Genomic DNA, 13,566 nt, shown 5'->3' on the forward strand with positions numbered 1-13,566 from the left:
CAGGGGGTGCCTAGCCCCAGCCCTCGATGCACACATAATTGTGTTGTATGTGTAAATTTTGGGGGGTATTTAAGGACCAGAGCTTTCATCAGATTCTCAAATGGCTCTCTGCCGCCACCTTAAAAACCCATTGCTTTAGGAGACAGAAGCTCAGACTTTAGGTAGGAAACCTAGGCAGTTTGGTTCCTTTGTGACCCATGGTCACAAAGATGCGAAAAGATTTGGAAAAGAAGAAAAAGTGTTTTTAGTGACACAGTTTTAAACTTGGGCTCAGCATTGGACTACTCGGTCTGTAGTGCCCAGTTAATACAAATCGTACACTCCTAATAGCCTATATGTTTTGTTTTGTGTGTAAAATATTAATACTAAATATAAAATATTTTAAAACCACACTATTTTTGTAACCATGTTTTGTTAAGTTTTCTTCTTTTTCTCATTCCCCTCCTCCTCCTCTCCCCTCCCCCCCTTCCTCCCTCATTCCCCTTCTACTCCTCTTCTTTCTTCTTCTTCTCCTTCTTCTTTTTAATAGCAGGGGAGCCCCCCAAAATGTAAGCGGCCCAAGTCTCTCTAGATTCCTGACAGGCCCTGGGAGCTGCTGCTTGAATTAGCAGTCAACTCCCTTTCTTATTTTGACAATCTAAAATCCAGGCTAGTTGAATTACTGTGCATAGCACTAGCTAACACTGCCTATGCATTTAGAGCTTTAGAGCCCTTTTGTTACAGAATTAAGTCCTATAGACCCTGATCAGCCCCTAGCTGGGCAATGGCTCTCTGCCTTGGGGGGGGGGGGGGGAGGGTTCTTTTTCCATTCACATTTGAGCAGCCAAATAATGAAGCCAAAGCTGAGATCAACACAGCACAAGCTTTATTCAGTGGCCAAAGAATGGAGAAGCAGGAACTAAGTCCACAGATCTACTTCTTGCCCACGTGTCCAGAGGGCTTTAATTTTAAAGAGTAAAGACAAAGGGAGGAGAAGTGAGGTTAATGATGGGGAGGCATATGCATTAGTCTCCTGGGGAAGAGGCAGAGTTTTTTCCAAGGGAATGGAGTGCCACCCTTTTTTATCCTTTTTTGGTCCTTAATATCCAGTCTTGGCCACCAGCAGGTGTGTCATTTAATATGCAAATGTAGTAAAATCAGCATATAAGAGATTCAGGGTCTGTTGGAGGTCAGATCTGTCACCATCTTGGTCCTAGCTGGATCCGTCTGGTTTTTGTTTGTTTGTTTGTAGCTTCCTTTTTTATTTCTGGACCCTTTAAAGATTTATGTTAACTCTTGCTAAAAGTGGGGGTTGGCAGGTTTTGAGCAAAGACCTGGAGCAGCTCTGGCAACATTCTCTGTCTCAAGTCTGCATCTCATCTAGGCAATTCATTTTTTAAAGAAGATACTTTTTGTTCTCTTCTGCTCCTTCTTTCTCATGTTCTTCACGTGGGTTGACAAGAAGTGAAATTCAGGGACTCTGTTAGAAAAAGGCATAATTTAAGCTATAATCAGGGGTCATCATTAGTAAGACAAAGGCTTGTTAGGTACGCTGAACAATGTAAGAACTAATCCTATCCACACAGAGAGCCAGCCTTCTCTAATCAGCCAGCAACCGGCTGGTAGAGTAGGCGGTTATCCAAGAGGCCAGGTCAGAAGGGAAAATCCAGGGGAATCTGAAGGGAAAACCCAGGGGAACCTGAAGGGAGAGAATCTCAACACCCATATGAGGTTAATTGTGACCACTAGACACTGATTTGATGTAAAAAGTTCACCCACTGTGTTCATGATTCTCTACCAGTAAGATTGCATTCTTTCTGGACAAGGCTGGTTGCCTTTCAGATGCTGCAAGGTGAAACAACTAGATAACTAAGAACCTACTGTATAGCATAGGGAACTCTACTCAATACTCTGTAATGACCTATATGGGGTAAGAATCTAAAAGAGAGTGGATATATGTATATGTATAACTGACTCACTTTGCTGTACAGCAGAAACTAACACAACATTGTAAATCAACTATATTCCAATAAAAAAAAAGATAAACTTAATACTACTACTTGGTAGAAAAAGCTGGCCTCCTGTTATGTTAGTAGCAATAAGACATCTATTTTACAGTGTATATATCAGAACTTGTTTATTGGAATATTGGATGGATCATGGCCAAATCCTCCAACTAGTATAGTTTTAGTTGGTATTCATGTTCTAAGATTGTTAGCTATTTGGCATTCTGGTATTTTGTAAGAGCTGGTGATTTTGTCACTGAAGAAATCCAAATAGAATAAACTAAATTCGCTCTAAAAACTCAGCTCTACTAACTGTCTTTAATAAAAAAATCAAAAGAGCATTGTATATGAGTACCATCAACAGCCTCAAGGATCTAAGGAACATAATTATTCACAGCTTTATTATACACTATCTATTATTACAACACTAAGAAAAAATATTTTAAGATGCTTTTTAAATTTTCAACAAATTAAACATTTCAATCTCAATCAACTTTTACTGAGAATGCTTACAACACAGGGATTCTCAAACATGTTAAACTTAGCAAGGATTGTTTTTCAGAAGAAAAAAATGTCAGTACATCTTGTATTCCATAGCATTGTTTCTGCAGAAAATAGTTGGCATTCTGTTAAAAAAAAAAATTGAATTTAGATTCAAGTATAAATGGGTATATGAATGTATGTATATAATGAGCATATATACAAGTCTATATACACTTCCTTTATATAGAGACATTTCTATAAATATTTTGTCATGTATGATAAAACTGGCATCTGAGGTATTTCTCAGCTATACTTCAATCTGCATATTTTTAATTATCATTTAATCTCTCTCTGATGAAATGCTTATTCTGTATGCCAGTATTTTCCAAAGTTTTACAAAAATTATTTAACTGTATAAAAGTAGTTTCCTAAAGCTCATTGATGCCAATAAGATTTATGAATATGTTGCATTTATTCCTCATGTATTTGTGACTAAATCATCCTATTTTATATCTAACCATAGTCTAAATAAATATAAGTCACCAGGACAGAGGAAGATCTCAGATAATCAGATGAGAAAAACAAAGAAAAATTATTATTGAAGCGTTTCTCTATTGACAAGATAAAATGAAATCCTAAGTGAATTAGTATATGTGGGCCCTAATCTTGGAAACAATCCAAATAAAGCTATTTTTCTCAGTTTCAGAGAGAACTTTTTGCTAACTTGATCAAATCATGGATTAAATTCCATTTCACATTTATGAGCACTCTAACACTTAGTTTAGTGTTAAAATTAGACATTTTTTCCATTTAGTATTAAACTAATTTTTGTTCACATTTTATAAAATGCCTCAACATTTGTAATATTATAAAATACAGTTCTTTTCCATTAACTTTGTTCTTAGTTCCTTGAAACAAGAAAAATTAGGAATATGATTGTTCATATTCTTTTTTAAAAATAAATTTATTTATTTATTTTTGGCTGCGTTGGGTCTCTGTTGCTGCACACGGGCTTTCTCTAGTGGTGGCGAGCAGGGGCTACTCTTTGTTGTGGTGCACGGGCTTTTCATTGCAGTGGCTTCTCTTATTTCAGAGCACGGGCTCTAGGCACGCGGGCTTCAGTAGTTGTGGCACGCAGGCTTCAGTAGTTGTGGCTCACGGGCTGCAGAGCACAGGCTCAGTAATTGTGGCTCACGGGCTTAGCTGCTCTGCAGCATGTAGGATCTTATTGGACCAGGGCTCGAACCCGTGTCCCCTGCAATGGCAGGCGGATTCTTAACCACTGAGCCACCAGTGAAGCCCTGCTCATATTCTTGATGTGAACATAACAAGCCTTTGTTGAAACATGAGTTAATACCAAATATAGTTTAAAAATTCAAGTTCATAATTATGCCCCATGAGAACATAAAATTTTTTCTTCACTTTTCCAATATTTGTATCTTTTATTACTTTCTTGTCTGAGTTGGCTAATGCATAAGAACTATATGAAATAAAAGAGAACAGAGCATCCTTGTTTTGTTTCTGATGTTAATAGAAATACTCTAAAATGTTTTACTATCAAGCCTCCTACTGACTTTGTTTCAGACCATTATATAAATATTGTTGACAAAGATTCATCTCTTTCTACAGGATCTTCTTTGAAAACATTAGAAATTGACATGGAACTTCACTGAAAGCATCTACAGGCATACCTCAGAGATACTGCAGGTTCAGGTCCAGTGAATATCTCAATAAAGCAAGTCATACAAATTTTTTAGTCTCCTGGTGCATATAAAAATTATGTTTACACTATACAATAGCTTATTAAGTGCACAGTAGCTTTATGTCTAAAAAGACCAATGCGCATACCTCAATTTAAAAATACTTTATTGCTAAAAATTGCTAACCATCAACTGAGCCTTCAGAGATTCATAATCTCTTTGCTGGTGGAGGGTCTTGCCCAGATGTTAATGGCTGCTGAGGGATCAGGGTATTAGTCGCTGAAGGCTGGGGTGACTGTGACAATTTCTTAAAATAAGACAACAATGAAGTCTGCCACATTGATTGACTCTTCCTTTCAGGGACAATTTCTCTGATAGCATGCAATGCTGTTTGATGGCATTTTACTCATAGTAAAACTTCTTTCAAAATTGGAGTCAATCCTCTCAAACCCTGCTGCTGCTGCTGCTGCTTTTTTTTTCTTTTTGGCTTCAGGATCTTAGTCCCCCACCAGGGATCGGACCTGCACTCCCTGCAGTGAAAGTGTGGAGTCTTAACCACTGGACCGTCAGGGAAGTCCCCCTGCTGCTGTTTTATCAACTAAGTTTATGTAATATTCTAAATCCCTGTCATTGAAATTGTTGTCATTTCAACAATTTTTACAGCATCTTCACTGGTGTAGATTCCGTCTCAAGAAACCACTTTCTTTGCTCAGCCATAAGAAGCAACTGCTCATCTGTTAAAGTTTTATCATGAGATTATAGCAATGCAGTCACATCTTCAGGCTCCGCTTCTAATTCGAGTTCTCTTGCTATTTCTACCACATCTGTAGTTACTTCCTCCACTGAAGTCTTGAACCCTCAAAGTCATCCATGAGGTTTAGAATCAGCTCTTCCAAACTCCTGTTATTTTAACCTCTTCCTATGAATCAAAAATATTCTTAATGGTATCTAGAATGATGAACCCTTTCCGAAAGGTTTTCAATTTATTATACTTCGCCTAGATCCACTGGAGGAATCACTATCTATGGTAGCTATCACCTTACACAATGCATTTCTTAAATAATAAGACTTGAAGGAATTATTCCTTGATCCATGGGATGTTGTGTTAGGAGTCTTGAAAACAATCTCGCTGTACATCTCCATCAGAGTGCCTGGATGACCAGATGCACTGTCAATGAGCAGTAATATTTTGAAAGGAATCTTTTTTTCTGAGCCGTAAGTCTCGATACTGGGCTTAAAATAGTCAATAAACTTTGTTGCATAAGATATGCTGTCATCTAGCTTTTGTTTTTGCATTTTTAGAGCACAGGCAGAGTAGATTCAACATAATTCTTAAGGGCCCTAGGGTTTTCTGAATGGTAAGTGAGCACTGGCTTCAACTTACAGTCACCAGCTGCGCTAGCTCCTAACAAGAGTCAGCTTGTCCTTCAAAGCTTTGAAACCAGGCAGTGACTCCTCTCTAGCTTTGGAAGTCCTAGATGGCATCTTCTTTCAATAGAAGGTGGTTTAGTCTACATTGAAAATCTGTTGTTCAGTGTAGCCACCTTCATTAATTATCTTAGCTAGATCTTCTGGATTCTGCTACAGCTTCTACATTAGCATTTACTGCTTCAACTTGAACTTTTACGCTACGAAGACAGCTTCTTTCCGTGAATCTCATGAAACAACCTCTACTAGCTTCAAACTTTTCTTCTGCAGCTTCCTCAGCTCTCTCAGCCTTCACAGAATTGAAGAGAGTTAGGACCTTGCTCTGGATTAGGCTTTGGCTCAAGGGAACATTGTGGCTGGTTTGATCTTTTATCCAGACCACTGAAATGTTCTCCATATCAGCAATAAGGCTACTTCAATTTCTTATTCACGTGTTCACTGGAGTAGCGCTTTTAATTTCCTTCAAGAACTTTTTCTTTGCATTCACAACTTGGCTGTTTGGCACAAGGGGCCTAGCTTTTGGCCTATCTCGGCTTTTGACATGCCTTCCTCACTAAGCGTAACCATTTCTAGCTTTCAATTTAAAATGAGAGACGTGTAACTCTTCCTTTTACTTGAGACCTTAGAGGCCATTGTAGGATTATTAATTGGCCTAATTTAAATATTTTTGTGTCTCAGGGAATAGGGAGGCCTGACGAGAGGGAGAGTGACCGTGGAATGGCTGGTCAGTGGAGCAGTCAGAACACACATATTTATCAATTAAGTGTGCCATCTTACATGGGCGTGGATCATGGCACCCCAAAACAATTTCAATCGTAATGTCAAAGATCACTGATCACAGATCACCATAACGAATATAATGATAATGAAAAAGTTTGAAATATTTTAAGAATTACCAAAATGAGGCATAAGACACGAAATGAGCAAATGCTTTTGGAAAAAACAACACTGATAGAACTGCTCAACACAGGGTTGTCACAAACCTTCAAACTGTAAAAAACATAATATCTGTGAGGCACAATAAAGCAAAGTGCAATAAAATGGAGGTATGCCTGTACTGAGTTGATTGTGTAATTTTTCTTTTAATGGTGAAAATATTTTCATAGACTCCCTGATATTGAACCATCTTAGTTGCTGGAATGAACTTCACTTCATGGGGTCATATAATTCTTTCAATGTATTGCTGAATACTATTTACTAATATTTCTTTTAAATGTTTGCATTGATATTTATAAACAGGATTGACCTACAGCTTCCTTTCTTATGCTAACTTTGTGAGGTTTTGGTATTAGTATTTGCTGACTTCATAAAAATATTTTGAAATTTTTCTTCCTTCTCTGAGCTAGAAAAATCCGAAATTCCTGGTCCTAGTACTCTTGAGGGGAGAGTTTCTAGATAACATTCTCGATTTTTTTTCCAAGGCCATCAGTATGCTTAGAATATTTTTTTCTTTTTTCTGAGGTCAATTTTGGTAGTGTTTACTGTATTGTATATTCTCCATTTTATCTAGGTTTTCAAACTGATAGGCACAGAGATTTGAAAAGAACTCTTATGATTCCCATTTCGTCTGTATCTGTTTTAATTTCCCTCTTTTCATTTGTATTTTTGTATATTTATGGTTTCTTCTTTTCATTGATTAGGCTAGGAAAATTAGGATAGTTTATTTCATTTTTTATAAAGAATAAGATTTTGATAAGAATAAGATTTTCGGTTTATTTACCAATTGTTGTATTTTACTATTTTATAATTAATTAATTTCATTTTTCATTTTATAATTTTCTTCCTCTGCTTTCCTGAGGTTCACCTTGTTGTTCTTTTTAACTTAATGACAAATTCCTAATTCACTCACTTTTTCTTGCTTGATAGTGTTTAAAGCCTTAAATTTTCCACTAAATATGGTTTTGTCAGAGTCCCATAAGTTTTAACGTGTAGTGTTTTCATTATCTTCATTTTCTAGATATTGTATAATTTTGGTGTTATCTTCTTTAGTTGGAAATAACGTGTTTTGATTTTCGTTTCTATGAGAAAATACTAAGAATTTTACATTCTTAAGCTAAATATGTATGTATTAAAGGGTTGAGATAAATTATATGAATGAAATATTTGCAAAAATATGTTCAGCATAGAATCTGCATTGAGGATTACATACAGTTAGTAGAATATAGTTTTATTTCTGTGGTGTAAATTTATCAATGTGCATTTGCATTTAATTTTAAAATTCATAGCCTAATAAGATATTAAGATTAACATATTTATTAAATGTGTAGGGCCATTCAATAGCTATTAAGTGTCTACTGTATCTCCAGCATTGAGGTGGAAACTCTAGGAGTCCCAAAGTAGAAGTCATGCTTTCATGTCTTTCCACATTTTCTTAGTTCTCTGGAAATGGTAAATCACAGCTCTTATAAAGAATCTTTGAATATAGGTCATTTGGAAGTCAGAAATGCATCCAGTCTGTAAGTTATGGCCCACTATTGTGGACACTGATTACCAAAATAAGAACATGATCCCTGACACATTCTACTTGCACAGTAAATGATGATTAGGTCAGTGTCTGCAAAACTGATGACAACTATTGTGACATAGTGTGAGGAATGCATGACATGGGCAAAGCAAATCTGGCCCTAAAATACTAGCATTTTACATCATATGAAGTCCTCACAGCCTCTATATTTGCAGTATTTATATAGAATATTAATGTACACATGCAATCAAATAATAGAAATAAACTGAGCATAGGTTAACTTGTGAAGATCTGAAAATGACAGAAATTTTCAAACTGGGTTGAATTGTGATGCACATACCATTTTAAATGTAACCTTCTGACCTTCTTCCATTGCGTGGCTGGAAAATAATAAGTGAGAAACAAATCAATGTAACTAAGGAGAGAAGTTAATTTTCATAGAAAGCAGCCTAATGATCTCGTTGAGTGGTATTATTTCTTCCTTATCTATATCTGTTATTTTCCTCCTTCTTTCAGTCCATTCTCCTCCAATTTATTGTTAGAATTAGTTTCCAAAATGCAAATCTTACCATGTAGCTCTCCTTAGACTTTATAATAAAGTTGTAATTGCTTAGCTAAATATTTCATTGGCTAATATTTCTTTAGCTAAATATTTCATTAGAACTTAAGGAGTAATACATCTTTCAGACACTCATTTCCTACGTGAAATGTTATGGAACTAAACTGTGAAATAGGTGAATGTCATTTGGGGTATTTACAAACATGAGTAGTGGATTAGAGAAGAGATCAGAGATGCCATGATATTAAGGCAATAAGGTGGCGACAGAAGTGAATCTCAGACTGTAACACTTGCTGTCAAATATCTTTAGATAAACTATAAAACTTAATTAAAACTTATGAGTTAATGTAAAGAAATGCACAGTGAAAGCATTTTTCAATGTTGATTGATTTTTTAAAAAATATAGTATGTGCATACCCTGAATAAAAAGAATCCTCTACTTTGGTCTATAATAGGACCATGGAATTCTTCCTGGAAGAGAAAATGAGGGCATTACAAATCAAACAACAGTAAAAATAAGTGCAAATGCTTCTTGAGAGTATAGTTATTTTCAGCTATCATAATTAAACAATGAGGGAATCAAGGACTTGAGTATATAATTCATATCAATAAGTAATTTTTGTATCTCTACTGGAAGAATTTTCAGTGATACTAGCAATATCATCAGCGTGTTGTATTTTAAGGTAATTTCCTTATTAGTCTAACAGATACTATTTTCATGAAATTTGTCAGTTGTACATATATTCATCAATAAGTAGGCAGAGGACATTTCATAGATAATTAACTATATTTAAAATCTCCCCTCAGTAGTTTGTTAGAATGAAATGATTTCTTTACAATACATATTGTATGTGCTAACACATGAACAGGCAAAAATATAAAACAGAATTGTGTCATAGCTAAAATACATAATATATCTATAGAAATTGAAATTGAAATTGAGGGACAAATTTGGTAAACTATATTTATTCAATGAGACTTCAGAAGAGATTTTTCCCAATAAAATTATATTAACAGAAATGGTAATGAAAAAAAAACCAAATAGGAACAAACTGATTATTCATAATGCATGTATTTTGAAGTGTTTCTTTTCTCAAAATATTTCATTTCAAAGTTAATGGAAAAAAATATTTAACATTTTATGATTTCCATAAAGTTGTTTCTTATAGCTTCCTATCTTCAATAGCAAGTTATAAAAGTATCAGGACAGCAATTATATGAAATTTGTCATCAAGACCATTTTCAAGTATTCCATAATATAAGTACAATCACATTTTTAGATTCTAAGAAATGGCCCTGACATCTATTAAAATTCTAAAATCCCTTCTTTACAACAAATGTATCTTAAATTCTCAACATTCTATATCTAATTCTCATCCTGATTATTAAATGCCCCCAAATTACTTTAAAGATTGAAATGTTTAATATTTAAAAATGTACACATAAGAACTTTATATGGTTATATAAGAACAGCTGTGTTTTTTATATTACACAGAAAAAAAGAAAAGTGGGACAGATGTAACTTAAAATGTGCCCAAATTTAAAAATTTCAAACTCAAACATACAGGTCTTTTTAGTCTTATTGGAGATAGAACACTATATAAAAGAATTTGGGTGGTAGAGCTGAAAAACATGTGGGGATGGAAGTGAGGATGTCTAGCAAAGAACATGTAAGAAAAGGGTTTGAATGCACTAAAATCTGAAAACTCATTTTATTTAAGAACCCAAAATATTTCACTATCAAAAATATGGTTTAAAATTAGGTGACTTAGGCCCAGCAAAATTAATACTTTACTGTAATTTTCTAAAATTCATGTTTTACATTTTTTTTCTCTTAGAGATTCCTAGAAAACCTGGCTTGCTGCAAATTACTTTTAAGAGCTATCATTTGTCCAACAAGATATTACTACTAAGTCAGAGTTCACACTTCTATATAGTTATCTGTAAATATAGATAGTCTCACTCAAGGTGGAACATTTAGATAAAGTACCAAACCGCCCACAATACTGAGTAGCTTTGATTTTGCAAATACTAACACTGAAGTGTTGTAGTAAACTAATAACTTGCTGGTGTATTTTAAGAAACTGGATCTTTAAATTGAAATCTTACACTATTCATAAGTCGGGAAGACACTTCAGAACGTAAAAGTTAATTCAAAAAAGCATATATTACTTCTAGAAAGTTTGATGAAAACTGATTTGATTTTTTTCATATTGGAAATTCTAAAATTTTAAGGGGCTACTACAGTTCCTCTTACATTTCTCATTAACGTTGGCAGCAGTATTGTCTTCCATGATGGAAGCTTAGTTCAACGATGTGAAGGATTTAGGGAGGAAATAGTGATCATAAAAATAAATTTTGATGAATTTATTTGCCTAAACTGTATGTGTTTTTAAAAGTATTTGCAAACTTTTGGTAGTAGAATAAAATTAATATGGTATTTAAATTAAGAAAAAGTTTAACAGTAAAATAATAGAAATATTCAAGATTAGACTACAAAGGAAACAGCATAGTGAAAAAAAAATATTTGCCTAGACTGGAAGTCAAAAGATTGTTATAATCTCTAATCCCACTTACTACTATGATCTTGGGAAACTCCTTTAACTATTCTGAGTTGTGTTCCTTTTTATAAACTGGGGATAACAATACTTGTTAAGTGCCAACAGAGTTGTCAAAAGAATAAAATGAGATCCTATAAGACTAAAAACTATAAGGCATTCCAACAATGTAAGGCATTACTTAAAAATAATGCCTAGAAACTTTCATCATTGAAAGAGTTAGGATTCTTTTCAAAGGACAATAAAAATGCCACAGTTTCTAGTTTAAAATGTGTTAACTCATTTATGTTCCTCTTAGTTATGTTCATCTTAAACACAGACACTGAGTTTGGGCCATATTTTTGTTAACTGTGGAAAAAACTAAATACCTATGTTTAATGTCTGATATATTTATAATACTTCATGAGCCTTACTCTTGTTAATGCTTTAATACCTGGATAGAAAGCTTGTCATTCCAGCCATCTGCCGACCTGTACACAGAGGGGCAGTAAATGGTCCTTGATCTTTTCTCCTATTCCTATCTAATGACTAGGCACACTGCCATGTCCTTTCTTAAACCAAAAATGAATAGGTTTCCTCACTGGGAGGGGCACGGCCCTTGGAAGGAAGTCTAATCCCGGTTTTCCTCACTGCCCACAACCTGGCTTAGAAGGGACATATAATGGGGAGGAGGACAGTTCTCTTCTTCCTGAGTGTGAAAACACTTCTGCGAACAGATGCTCTTCTGTAGGCTACCTGGGTGTTACATGAGGCTTACCCAGAAGAAGATCTTATAAACCACCACCACAGGGAATGAACAGAAAGGGCTGCCACACACAGAGTGGCGAAGCAAGCATGCAGTTTTTGTTACATACGTCCACTTTGAACCTCTTCATTCTTCTCTCATGCAGTTGTGGAACGAGCTGCAGCAGCGGATGCAGGATAGATGACTGAGAGACATGAACACACACACGTGATGAGCACAGAGGTTTCTCAGCATTGGGCATAAAGACGGCTTCCTATTTGTTTTTGTTTTTACCCACCATCCTTGCTCCAGACAAAAAAGAACAAGAAAGATGTGACCTAAGACAGTCCTTTGTGAGCATTTCAAAGAGCTGTGGAGAATAACCAAGAGATGGAAAAAAAGTTCCAGTTTTATGCTGGGACCTTGGTCATTCTATTGACGATGCTCTTTCCTGAGGGCCTGAGTGCCATCTGCAGCAGTCAACAAGAACACCCACCTGCATCTTTGAGAAGCAAAAAAGCTGTCTGTCTGTTTCCAGACTTACTCAGAATGATTTGGGACACATGAAAACTCTGTGAGAATCAGTTTTCCATCATGAACATTTTTATCTGGAAGATTATACTGTACACACATCTAGTAACCTTCTTTATAAAATATATATTTCATTTAAATTGAACATGTGGAACAGGACAACAGGAGACACAAAAAAATGGCAATGTGTCATTGCTAGTGAAAAATGTGACTAAGATGCATTTTCTCAAGATGTAAAGATGCCGAGCAGAAGAAAATGAAAGCACATTTGAGACATGCGGCTACCTGATAACAGTTTCATTTGAAAGGCATGACTTCAATTGAACCTTCTCACAAATATTAAATTCATTCATCAAATGGACTACTATAAGCCCCATATAGTGGTTATTTGTTAATCAATTCAACTCCTATTTCATTTGAAGCCAGTATAACCTAACTTTCAACTCCTCACATGTAAGAATATTCAACAGGATAAACATTTAAAACTGAGTTTATGGTTACAGTTACTTTCCCACAGGTAAACACATGTTTAAAATATACTATGCTCCTCGTTTCATAAATTGGTCCATGGTAGTGAGTCACAAGCTTAGAAAGAATATTATAGTCAAGTAATTATTAAGTATTCTAGATTGAAACACCAAAGTAGATTGGTTAGCATTTTAAAAATCCATGCATATAAAAAGAAAAACTACCACTAAAACTACACAATTTAGAAGTAAAATGAATTCAAGTTATTGGTATCTGGCTAATCTTAGAGAGTAAATTCTCAAATTAAGTGCCTAGTTACAAATAAGGAGCTCTTAGGATTACAAGTGGTATTTCTAGTTATATTTAAATACATTTTTGACAATCATCTTTTAAAATAATTCTTAAAATGACTTTGCATAAGTCTGTTTTTCCCTTGCACTAATCACCATCTAAAACAATGTTTTATTTAATCATTTGCTTTTCTTTCCTCTAAAATGTAAGTTGCATGACATTTACTGCTATATTTCTAGTACCTAGACTTGTGCTTGGCACATAGTAGATACCCAGTAAATAATTGTTGAATGAATAATTGAATGAATTTAATATACTTGTAGTTATTGAGATATAAAATAAATGTATAATAAATATTGAATTCCATTTGTTCAC

The 13,566-nt window shown here is 34.8% G+C and overlaps 1 protein-coding gene across 2 annotated transcripts in view; it reads right to left on the bottom strand.

The window, feature by feature from the left end:
• Positions 1 to 881: 881 nt before the first annotated feature.
• Positions 882 to 13,566, bottom strand: part of NMU (neuromedin U) — a 247,265-nt gene continuing 234,580 nt past the window's right edge. For both annotated transcript variants that reach the window (XM_070045577.1, XM_060299377.2), the window contains 4 exons: positions 12,032 to 12,106; positions 9,037 to 9,090; positions 8,401 to 8,440; positions 882 to 1,459 (listed from right to left, as the gene is read on the bottom strand). In XM_070045577.1, the coding sequence (XP_069901678.1) occupies positions 8,405 to 8,440; positions 9,037 to 9,090; positions 12,032 to 12,106 (165 nt within the window). In that variant the 3' untranslated portion in view covers positions 882 to 1,459; positions 8,401 to 8,404. The remainder of the gene's footprint in view (positions 1,460 to 8,400; positions 8,441 to 9,036; positions 9,091 to 12,031; positions 12,107 to 13,566) is intronic.

Source organism: Globicephala melas, chromosome 5 (genome assembly GCF_963455315.2).
Source record: "Globicephala melas chromosome 5, mGloMel1.2, whole genome shotgun sequence".
NCBI classification, from domain to species: domain Eukaryota; kingdom Metazoa; phylum Chordata; class Mammalia; order Artiodactyla; family Delphinidae; genus Globicephala; species Globicephala melas.